Consider the following 12,156-nt stretch of genomic DNA (forward strand, 5'->3'; position numbering starts at 1 on the left):
TAGGCTGGAGTGCAGCAGCGCAATCTTGGCTCTGCCCCCCAGGTTAAAGTAATTCTCCTGCCTCAGCCTCCTGAGTAGCTGGGATTACAGGCATGCACCACCACGCCCAGCTAATTTTTGTACTTTTAGTAGAGACGGGGTTTCACCATGTCGGTCAGGCTGGTCGCAAACTCCTGACCTTGTGATCTGCCTGCCTCAGCCTCCCAAAGGGCTGGGATTAGAGGCGTGGACTACCATGCCCAGCCAAGAGGGATTTTCTTTAAGCAAGCTTTCACAGTAGTGGAGTTAAATGATGTGGGCTGAAAGGTGGAGGCAAAAAAGCCAAAAAGAAATAGGAAAGGACATGGCAGGATGGGAAATTCCAACATGAGTGAATATGAGTGTGAGAACGATCATTGGTGAAGCTCAATATAAGAGTGAAAGTCTCCCGCAAAGGCAGATGAACAGCCACTTTGTGTGTCCAATGAGAAAGTGGACTGTGACTAACCTATAAGCTGCTCATTGGAACCAAGAGGGCCCTCAACAACGTTACAAAGGAGCAGATCATCCTTCTGGTCTCTTGCTCCTGGTGCTTCTGAATGCACAACAAACCTTGACAGGAACATGCTTCCCTTTGGGACCCAGAGGTGCTCTGAGAAAACACTCTAACTCACTAGGAGGTGGAGAAATAGACCCTTTTCTGAACTGCTTCTCACATGCAGGGGAAAAGAAATCAAAGAGAGTGCCTGAAAGAACTGGAACTTGGACTAAATTAAAGAAGGAAGAAATGGGAATAGGAAGGAAGTTTTTGCAAACAAGGAAAACCACTGTTTTTTTTCCTCCCCATCCAAGATAACTTTCAATAGTGTATTATTCTCAATATGTTGGTGGCAAGCTTGGTTGGCTCCAGACAAAAACTTGTAACACCCAAGGAGAGCAAATTTACCTACTGCTGCTGATGGCATTAGTGAGGTCAACCCGAGCCAGCAACTTCCTTGCAGCCTTCAGCCCCACTGTGTATTGGTTCAGCCTGGATCATGGCACCTAATGGCACCTTCTGGGAACCTGCTCAGAACCAGGAATTCTGTGCCTCTCTCTAAGGTCAGCCACTTTATTGAACAAATAATCTCTGATATATACAGCAGGCTCCACTCTTGATTAAACAGCTTTAAAATATTCTAGCAAACCAGAGCCCACTGTTTTAATGTGAATCCAGGCATTTCACTTTGTTTTTTGAAAAGAGGATTTAATCTTCTTCCCTAAATAGGATACTAACAGATAAGCATGGCATGAAACCTTAAGCACCATATTTGAATTTTAGAATGTGGCAATCTATGTAACAGTAAATATATGACTGTAATTCTTTTCTATCTTCTCTAAAAGTCATTCAGTTCTCTCCTCTCTTTAATTGAATTGGGAAACGTTTGACAGGGCATACAATATTTAAAATCTACTGGAAGCACAAGGAAAAAGAATTCTCCACCAAAGTACATCTACACGTCTGTCCTCCCCACCCCTTTTTAACTGAAGAGCCCTAATTTTGATACTAGAGGAGTTACGGTCTATTCTGAACACACATCTTAGAAGTAGCCTCACATTTTCTTAGAGCTCACTTTGCCATTTTCCCTTTTGATACTCTGCCAAATTTACTTGAAGAATTTATGATTTAAGACACTGTGAGAGTACTTAAATCCAAAGTTCCTGGAAAAATAGGATGTAAACAAAAAGTTACAATGCAAACCACTCCAACTAACTCTTAGTAAGAAGCAGGTAAATCAATCATTCACTCCCATGTGACTGCAGGCCTAGGAGGGGACTCTGAAAATAGTATTGTATCTGGAAGAAGAGGAATAAGAGATGTCAGGAAAAGAGAAGAGAAAAATGTATGTTTTCTAGGTCTCCAGTGGTGTTTTTTTCTCTTTAGGTGGTTTAACTGCAGATGAGTTGATCTTTCTCTTCCTTTGGCATGACGGTGTTGGGATGTGCTATGGATAGAAGTCTCTGGGGGCTCTCAAGTCTCTTGTCTCAGTTCTTCTTGGGTGGTCGTCTCCAGAGCCCAGGTCCATGGCTTCTGGGTAGCTGGGAAATTCCTGAGGTAAAGGGAACTCCTCTGCTGAAGAGTGAGTCCGGTGCCCGAACACCTTGTCCTGCAGCTCGGTGATGTCATTGCGGATGTCAGCCAGCATAAGTAGCAGGAAGTCGAAAGAACCAGGGGGTCCCTGTGTACATGGGAGGAATCAAAGCTAGAATACGACAGACAGCAATGGCCTCCGGGGCTCCATGACTTGACCCGCTGCTTGCTGGCAACTACTTTCTCAATCACAGACTGTGCCCCAAATGGAGTCAATGTGAGGACTGCTACAGGAGCCTGGGGGTCCTCCACATTGTTTTCTAATTCTCTTACTTCTCAGATGAGCTTTGGTGATGTATTCACCTTTCCTCCCTCCTAACTCTAGGCTTTATCAAATCCAGTAGAGGAAAGAATATAAGACAACTCTCCTAAGTTACTTTCCAAAGCAGTCTGGAAGATGCTTATGGAGGCAGCAGAGCAGTGGTTAAGAGACTGGGGTTCTGTTGGGTTTGAATCTCATCTCTGCTGCTTACTAACTGTGTGGTCTTAATTTCTTGTGGTTCAGTTTCCACATCTGTAAAATGGGGATAATAATAGTCCCAATTTCATAGGGTTTTATAGGGTTCATAACTGAGGATTTAAATAAGTAAATGCACGTAAAGTGCTTTGAGCATAATATGTATTCAAAATGTTATCTGGGCCAGGAGTGGTGGCTCACACCTGTAATCCTAGCACTTTGGGAGGCCAAGGTGGACAGATAGCTTGAGCCCAAGAGTTCAAGACCAACCTGGACAACATGGTGAAACCCTGTCTCTACAAAAAATATAACAAAAATTTAGCCAGGTGTGGTGGTGGGCACCTGTGGACCCAGCTACTTGGGAGGTTAAGGTGGATGATTGCTTGAGCCCAGAAGGTTGAGGCTGCAGTGAGCCGAGATTGTGCCTCTGCACTCCAGCCTGGGTGACAGAGTGAGACCCTGTCTTAAAATTATTAAAATGTTTATAAGATGGCCGACTATAAGCACAAACTAAATGAAGTTGAGAGGATGTTGTAAAGACGTCAACTCCTCATCATCTAGGAAAGGTCCAAACAAAAGCTTCCTAATTTTTCTATGTATTGAGTATCCTTTATCATCATATGGTATTTACTAAGCCTTAATTTTATAGAGTGCTGTGTGGGGCATGGTAAAAAAGAAATGCATAAACACGCATGTTCTAGGCTTGTCAGAAGTTTGTAGTAAAATCGTTATCACTTCCCACAACTGCTGCAGCAGCAGCGGGCACTATGGAAGCAGAGCTTACACCGTAAAGCACTAAGACAGGCATAGGATTTTCATATCATTTGACCCTCACAATAGCCACTTGAGGGATGGTAGGTCAGATTCCACTATTGCCACTGCACAGGTGGGGGAATGAATGCCCAGAGACCCTCAGTGATGTGCCGTGGTCAGAAAGGTAGCAGGTAGAAGAGTTGAGATGGGAACCCATGACTTCCACCTCTGTGGCCACAGCTTTTGGATTTCAGAAATGATACTTCTTCAGAAGCAGTGAAGTGGTTTGAATTTGCTATGCTTCTGAATACTACTATTTCTCATTTTTAATCTCCCAGACACTATGCATATATGCAGCTAATTTCTTCTCAGATCCTAAACAGCCCTGCATGGTTTTGCACTTTTTAAGAGAAGATGGCCATCTGACTTGCTAGGGTTGTAGCAGTGGCTAAATTCTCAAGTATGCAGAGTTATGATTTAAACCCACAGATTTCTTTCCTAGACCTTTCAAATGTTTTATGATTATACTTGGAAACAGACTCATGGCATAGTGGGGTTTTGAGCTTTAGGAAAGACATTTTAAATGAAGATGAGCCATGATAAAAGAAAAAAACAACAACAGAAAACAAGTTTGAAAAATAAATCCAAACTAGCAGCTAAGGTCTTCTATGACTGTCTTCCTAACCACAGAGTTCTGCTCAGGTGGCTGACTGGCATCAGGAAGGGGCGGGCCTTTGCTACTAGACCGACCTATAGGCTCATCAGAGCTGCATCCCTGAGAACATTCCCCTGGGGAAGCAGGACATAGAGTGCTACTTACTGGAGACCCTCTGGGCCCAGGCGCTCCTCTCTCCCCCTAAAAACAGAAAGGCCAGGGTTAGCTTTCTAGAGCACATGGATACCACAACAATAGTCTCTATTTATACACCCACCATAACCACTTCCCTGCACAAAACAACAAATATTTTCTATAGAAAACATATGTAAAACTGAGCTGAACTCACGGGACCACTTATTTGAACAGGTCTGCTTGGGTCAAATGTTTCTCATTCTGATTTCCCTTGAGCCCATATATTTTCAAGCGTTCCTGGCAAGAGGAATGTTTGTATTTCCCAGCAGTATGTGTGGAGTAACAAACTTTCTGAAGTATCTCACACTGACTTCTTCGTGAGGCAAAAAAGAGAAGGCAGCTCTCAGAGGGGAACCACCCTGCTTGCAGAAAGAATGGAGCATCTCCTGTTCCTGACTTGCAAATCAAACAGAAATGGAAACACACAAAACGCTATCCTGTAAAGCAACACTGGTTAAAGAGAAAAACACATGTGAGTATCACAATGCAGAGGCTCACTTAAAATTTATAGGGGTAATTTTTCCTACGACTGGTTGTGGTGGTTGTTTGTCTTTGGGGTTGGTTTTGGAATTTAAGAAAATGGCTTTTCAGATTTCGTTCCCAGCTTTGGGGAAAAACTTGTATCTGGTATCTGTGTCTCACTTTTGCTGCATGCAAAATGGGGATGGTAAACAGTAACTGGTGAGCTTTCCTCGATGTCAGTGCAAGAGGTAGAAAGTGAGAGACTTTCAGGCCAGGAGCGGTTCCTCACGTCTGTAATACCAGCACTTGGGGAGGCCGAGACGGGCAGATTACCTGAGTTCAGGAATTTAAGGCCAGTCTGGGTAATACGGTGAAACCCCATCTCTACTAAAAAATCCAAAAATTAGCCGGGAGTGGTGGTGCATGCCTGTGGTCCCAGCTATTTGGGAGGCTGAGGCAGGAGAATTGGGCTTAAGCCCGAGAGGCAGGGGTTGTAACGAGCCAAGATTGTGCCATTGCACTCCAGCCTGGGTGACAGAGCAAGACCATCTCTAAAAAACAAAACAAAACAAAATTGAACGTGAGAGACCTTTAGCTTGTGAGGACCACTCATAAGGCTTACCTTAGAACCATCTCTTCCTGGTGCACCTGGTGGACCCTACAATACAAAAGGATCTGGTTTAACCACAGGGAAAAGCATGGGACAAAAACACATTTTCCCCCAAACAGGAAGTGGATCTCTGATAAGATACTGACCACAGGGCCCCTCCGGCCTTGTTTAATGTGGGACAGATCAGGAGATGGTCCCATGGGTCCCATTGAGCCCCGTGGACCGGGCTGCCCAGGAGGGCCTGGCATACCGGGGAAGCCTGGGCTTCCCTTTGGTCCTGGTGAGCCTGTAATCAAAGAACACCTCATTAGCTCACAGCACACGAGAAGGACGAAGGGCCCTGGCTAACAAGAGTCCAGGGCCCCTGCAGTCATTTCTCTTTGTACTCTCTCTGCCTTTGCCTTCTGACATCTGCATCAGGATGTCCCACGGGCATTTTAAACTTGATATGGTCAAAAGCAGCTTCCCCATCTTCCTCTCTTTTCACAGACCGCCAGTCACCCATCCACTCAAGCCAAAAACCGGAGAGTCTTCCTCTATATTTCCCTATTTCTGCAACCTCGTTTTTGAATCAGTGGCCAGCTCCTGTGCATTTTACCTCTTTAACATCTCACAGCTGTCTGCTCCCTTCTCTCCACTGGATCACAGCCGAGTAGTGGCCACCACAGCAGAGAAGTGGTTATCGTGGCAGGACAGCAGTTAAGAGTACAGGTTTTAGCATCAGGGAGACTTGGGTTTGAATCTGACAAGTTGCCTGAGCTATCTGAGCTTTAGTTTCTCATCTCATCTGTAAAGCTGGGCTAATAAAAATCTTCCTTAGGGAGTAGTTGTATTAAACGAGATTTCAGATATACACACACCACTTAGTATAGTACTTCCCACATAGTACTAAAACAAATCTGTTAGGCCTTCCTTTTTTTTTTTTTTTTTTTTTTTTTTGAGACGGAGTCTCGCTCTGTCGCCCAGGCTGGAGTGCAGTGGCCGGATCTCAGCTCACTGCAAGCTCCGCCTCCCGGGTTCACGCCATTCTCCTGCCTCAGCCTCCCGAGTAACTGGGACTATAGGCGCCCGCCACCTCGCCCGGCTAGTTTTTTTGTATTTTTTTAGTAGAGACGGGGTTTCACCATGTTAGCCAGGATGGTCTCGATCTCCTGACCTCGTGATCCGCCCGTCTCGGCCTCCCAAAGTGCTGGGATTACAGGCTTGAGCCACCGCGCCCGGCCAGGCCTTCCTTATATTTGCCTTGACTCTTGCCTCATTGCTAGTCTCTCTGCCCCCCAGCAGCCTTGTTTACCCCTCGCCCATTTTTAACATCTCTATAGGGATGACATATCTAAAACAAGTCTTACTATGTAACCCACCTACTTTCAACCTTTTGGTGCAAATGCCTCAAGGCACTGGGTGCGTCAGCAAACTCACTCTGTCTTGCAGGCCTCAGAGAAATATCCCTTACTTCTTAGTGAGGGGTAGGAAACGTTCGTCTGACCTAGATTTGCCACAGATAAAAGGCATGCTGGGGGATGAGTCGGCGGGTGTGGGGAAGATCATCTCACCCCAAGGCCCAAAAGCATAGGTCATGCTTAGGATCGCAGCTGGAGCAGAACTGAAAATGTCCCCTTGCCCCACAAGTCCAGCATGGAGTAAGTAATAGCAATCTACCACTGGGGGAAGGGCAACAGTGTGGGGAGAGAACCCCTCTGTGGCACAGGTATGCGTGTGTAGAGGCTGCTGAAAGCTCAGAGTATAAACACTGAGAAAAACCCACTGGTAACCTAGGCATCCACTAAGCATAAGGTAACAGCATCCTACCGCTGGAGGAATTATTTGAAGACTGTGGAACACAAAGTAAATGTAGTGACAATAAAGCCAAAACCCAGCTGTTATTCAGTAGGCTGACTTCACTTCTCATGGCAGTGGCCTGACAAAAGAAGAGGGTACCCATCTCCAGGAGTGATAACTACATACCTCAGTCTCTACTGTTTCTCTGCAAATGATGTCTGGCATTCAATCCAAAACTTTCAGGCACATAGAAAAAAGGGCCGGGCACAGTGGCTCATGCTGTAATCCCTGCACTTTGGGAGGCTTAGGCGGATGGATTACCTGAGGTCAGGAGTTCAAGACCAGCCTGGCCAACATGGTGAAACCTCATCTCTACTGAAAATACATAAATTAGCAAGATGTGATGGTGGGTGCCTGTAATCCCAGCTACTCGGGAAGCTGAGGCAGGAGAATTGCTTGAATCTGGGAAGCAGAAGTTGCAGTGGGCCAAGATTGTACCATTGCACTACAGCCTGGGTGACAGAGTGAGACTCCATCTCAAAAATAAAAATAAAATAAAAAAAAATTCAAAACAAAAAACCTATTGTAAAGTGATAAAAAAAAAATTCAAAAAAAAAAAAAAAAAAATTCAAAACAAAAAACCTATTGTAAAGTGATAGAAGTGATAGAACAATCAGCCGGACAGGCCTCAGTGGGGACCCAGATGTTGGCATAATGAGATATGGGCTTTAAAATAACAGTATGTGAAAGGGGCTGGTGGAAAAGATAAACAGCTTCTCTGAACAGATGAGGGATTTTAGCAGAGAGATGGGAATTAAAGGAAAAAAGTCTAATGGAAATATAAAATACAATATCATATATGAAAATGATATAAGCTCATCAGCAGACCGCTCGCAGCTGAGCAAAGACTCAGTGAACTTAAAGATAAGTCAATAGTTACTCAAAGAGAATCACAAAGAGGAAAATAAAATGAAGCATCCAAAAGAGGTGAGATAATATGGAACCATCTAAAATAAGTGTAACTGGAGTCCAAGGAGAGAAAGAAAACCCTCCCCTCTGCATAGAGAATAAAGCTCCAACTCCTCAGCATAGTATCCTTGTTCATGCTTGTCTTTCTTGCCAGCATTTTCCCCACAATTGCCTCCTTCCTAATCGCTCCATAGTCCCATCCTCCCTGAATAAACCATGCCATGGCACACAATCTAGCTCACACTATTCTCTCCTTTTGTGCCTTGTCTCCATCACCACAGATCACCTGTCTCCAAAAACATTTTAACATCTCCCCCGTCGTACCAACAACTATCATCAGACAGGCACAAAAATAGATGACTTGTTGTTAAACTCGGTATAGTCTCAGTGCTGTGTCGATACAGGCCTCTGAAAGTAAGAATTAACTGCTTATTTCATTGTACATGCTTGCAGTATATCTATAGTATAATGTATGTGTGTTTATATACATTCATGCACTGCACATGTGTTTTCTGTTTATGCATATCATTTTCTTCTGAGCATTCTTAACATTTAAAAATCGGGGCCAGGTGTGGTGGCACATGCCTGTAATCCCAGCACTTTGAGAGGCTGAGGTGCGCAGATCACTTGAGGTCAGGAGTTTGAGACCAGTCTGGCCAACATGGTGAAACCCCATCTCTACTAAAAATACAAAAATTAGCTGGGTTTGGTGGCAAGCGCCTGTAATCCTAGCTGCTTGGGAGGCTGAGGCAGGAGAATTTCCTGAACCTGGGAGGCGGAGGTTGCAGTGAGCCGAGATTGTGCCACTGCATTCTAGCCTAGGCAACAGAGTAAGACTCCATCTCAAAAATAAATAAATAAATAAATAAATAAAAATAAAAATTGGGAGATTTCATAGAAAAATCTGGGTTCCTGGCTCTGGTTTGAAACAGGAAGCACAAAAACCACAATTCCATCAGCAGCACAACCAACTGGAGTTCTCAGTAGGGGCTGCCCCTTTACGTGGGGTGAGTGCTCTCCGGTTTGGTTCAGTTCCCTTGCTTCCAACTGCTCCTGCCCAGCTCCTTTCTACGTATCCATGCGACCTGCCCATCTCTGTAGAGGTTGAGGGGTTTTGTTTTGTTTTTTAATTCTTTTCAGAGGCCTGTATCGACACAGCACTGAGACTATACCGAGTTTAACAACAAGTCATCTGTTCTCATGCCTGTCTGATAATAGTTGCTTGCATGTGTGCCAACATATGGTCATATCACCTTATCATGGAAACTGATGGGGAAGAGGCCTTTAGGCGTCGTCTACATTGACCCACAGCAGACAGAGTTGTAAACAGCCGCTTTGTATTGGGTTGGGTTTGTGGCATTTCCCCACTTGTGTGTGGAACACAGCATGTCTGCCCACACCGGGGACTCTAGGGGATATCTTGCTGGCTCAAGGGCCGTGGTTATGTAAACTCTGGGGCAGCACCTGGTGCAGACATCAGCATGTTCACCTCTGCTTTAGGCCCTGAACATCAGCTGGGGGGATGAGGGAAGAGACAGTGGGGACCTGGCAAGCATTTTTAAAAACTTGTGATAAAAAATACACAAGACAAAATTTGCCAACTTTTTTTTTTTTTTTTTTTTTTTTTGAGATGGAGTCTTGCTCTGTCACCCAGGCTGGAGTGCAGTGGTGCGATCTTATCTCATTGCAACCTCCGCCTCCTGGGTTCAAGCAATTCTCCTGCCTCAGCCTCCCAAGTAGCTGGAATTACAGGTGCCCACCACCACCTCTGGCTAATTTTTTGTATTTTCAGTAGAGACGGGGTTTCACCATGTTGGCCATGCTGGTCTTGAACTCCTGACCTCAAGTGATCTGCCCACCTTAGCCTCCCCAAAGTGCTGGGATTACAGGCGCGAGCCACGGCCCCCAGCCCATCTTAACTATTTTTTAAATGTAGTGTTTAGTAATGTTAACTACATTCCCACTGTTGTGCAACAGATCTCTAAACTTCCTCATCTTGTAAAACGGAAACTCTAGACCACTGAATAACTCCCCATTTTCCACTCTGCTCAGTCCCTGGTCACCACTATTCTACTTTCTGTTTCTATGAATTTAATTATTTTAGATACCTTATATAATTAATGTGTCATTTTTTGACCAGCTTATTTCACTTAACCTAATATCCTTAAGATTCATCTATATTGTAGCCTACGTCAAAATTCCCATCTTTTTAAAGGCTGAATAATATTCCATTGTATGTGTGTGTCACATTTTGTTTTTCCATCTTATCCATTGATGGACACTTGAGTTGTTTCAGCCTCTTGGCTATTGTGAAAAGTGCTGCTATGAAGATGGGTGTGCGAGCATCTGTTCAAGATCCTGCTCTTAATGCTTTGGGGTGTATACCCAGGAGTGGGATTTCTGGATCTCATTTATAGATATAGTTATAGATATAGGTATTTTTTGAGTTAGGGTTTCTGTTGCCTAGGCTGGCCTCGAACTCCTGAGCCCATGTGATCCTCCTGCTTAAGCCTCCTGATATGTTTAATTTTTTGAGGAATCTCCACACTCTTTTCCACAGTGACTGAACCATTTTACATTCACATCAACAGTGCACAGGGTTCCAATTTTTCCATATCCTTGTCAATATTTATTTTCTCGTTTTTTTGTTTTTCTTTTTTCTTTTTTTTTTTTTTTGAGATGGGGTCTTGCTCTGTCACACAGACTGGAAATGCAGTGTTATGTTCATGGCTCACTGTAGCCTCCTGGGCTTAAGCCATCTTTTACACCTCAGCCTCCTGAGTAGCTGGGACTATAGCCTGGCTAGTTTAAATTTTCTTTTAATTAGACAGGGTCTCCCTGTGTTTCCCAAGCTTGTATTTTTTCAAAAATAGTGGCCATCCTAATGGGTGTGGGGTGGTATCTCACTGTGGTTTTGGTTTGCAATGCTCTAATGATCAGTGATGTTGAGTATCTTTTAATATGGATTTTGGCCATTTGTATATCTTCTTTGGATAAATGTCTATTCAAGTCCTTTTCCCATCTTTTTAATCAGCTGCTTTTTTTGTTGAATACTGAAGTTCTTATATATCCTAGATATTAACCCCTTATCAGATATATGATTTACAATTATTTTCTTCCATCCTGTAGGTTGTTTTTGCCCTGTTGATTTTCACTTTGAGACACAGAAATTTAAGTTTGATGTAGTCCCATTTATCTACTGCTTTTGCTGCCTATGCTTTTGGGGTCATATCGAAGAGATCGTCACCAAACCCAATGTCATAAAGCTTTCCTCTGTGTTTTCTTCTAGGATTTTCATAGTTTTAGGGTCTTCCATTTCACTCTTTAATCCATTTTGAGTTAATTTTTGTAGATGGTGTAAGGTAAGGGTCCAACCTCATTCTTCTGCATGCAGAAGGGCATTGTGTTTTAACCCATTTTAGATCATCAGCCCTGTGAGAGCTTGAATTGTGTCTTATTTATTAGCATATCCTCAGGTAGTCCTGGATACACAGTAGGCTGCTTAGTAAATGTTTTTTATTAAGTGATTGCATTGAAGAGACTGAGAAGATTGCTTTGCTATACTTGTCTCATAATTGTTCTTTTAAATGCACATAATAATTACTTTTTGACCATACCTAACGCCTAGTACTGACAGAGCAGTGACAAGATAGAATGACATTCAGACTCCAGCAAATAAAACAAAGAAACGGATACTTTAGACTTTTCATATTTAGATAAGTCTTTTTTAGTACACAGAATAATTAAGCCAAAGTTAAAAGCAGTCAGTGTTCCATCCAAACATGTCTCATATGCCTACTCTTAATACTGGTTCCAGGTATATCTACAATGAGTTTGGAAAGGGTGCCAGATCCCTCCTTTTACTAAATATTTTACCTCCAGTAGCACATAAAAGAGGCCAGAGGTATCTCACCTACATTTACATAGTCAGTACACTACAGAGATCATAGTATGTCAAGTGCCTTTGAAATGTGGGACTTTGATGTACAAATGGCAGCACCTTATATATGGCAGTGGAGGCCAGAAAGCAGCAGCCGCCCCCTTACCACCAAAGCTAAACAGATTCCAACCCAGAGTAGTTTCCTGTATTGGTGCTCCAGTCTGATTCACCACAGGCCTCGGAACTGGACTTTAATTTAAGGGTGAGAGAAAGCCTATTAGCTTTC

At 43.6% G+C, this 12,156-nt stretch overlaps 1 protein-coding gene across 1 annotated transcript in view; it reads right to left on the reverse strand.

Moving 5' to 3' along the window:
* Positions 1-336: 336 nt before the first annotated feature.
* CCBE1 (collagen and calcium binding EGF domains 1) overlaps positions 337-12,156 on the reverse strand; it is a 254,815-nt gene continuing 242,995 nt past the window's right edge. Inside the window, exons 8-11 of the mRNA XM_011949419.1 lie at positions 5,389-5,528; positions 5,255-5,290; positions 4,141-4,176; positions 337-2,198 (exon numbers count right to left, since the gene is read on the reverse strand). Of these exons, the coding sequence (XP_011804809.1) occupies positions 1,965-2,198; positions 4,141-4,176; positions 5,255-5,290; positions 5,389-5,528 (446 nt within the window). The 3' untranslated portion in view covers positions 337-1,964. The remainder of the gene's footprint in view (positions 2,199-4,140; positions 4,177-5,254; positions 5,291-5,388; positions 5,529-12,156) is intronic.

The sequence above is a fragment of the Colobus angolensis genome, unplaced genomic scaffold, assembly GCF_000951035.1.
Source record: "Colobus angolensis palliatus isolate OR3802 unplaced genomic scaffold, Cang.pa_1.0 Scaffold108, whole genome shotgun sequence".
Classification (NCBI taxonomy): domain Eukaryota; kingdom Metazoa; phylum Chordata; class Mammalia; order Primates; family Cercopithecidae; genus Colobus; species Colobus angolensis.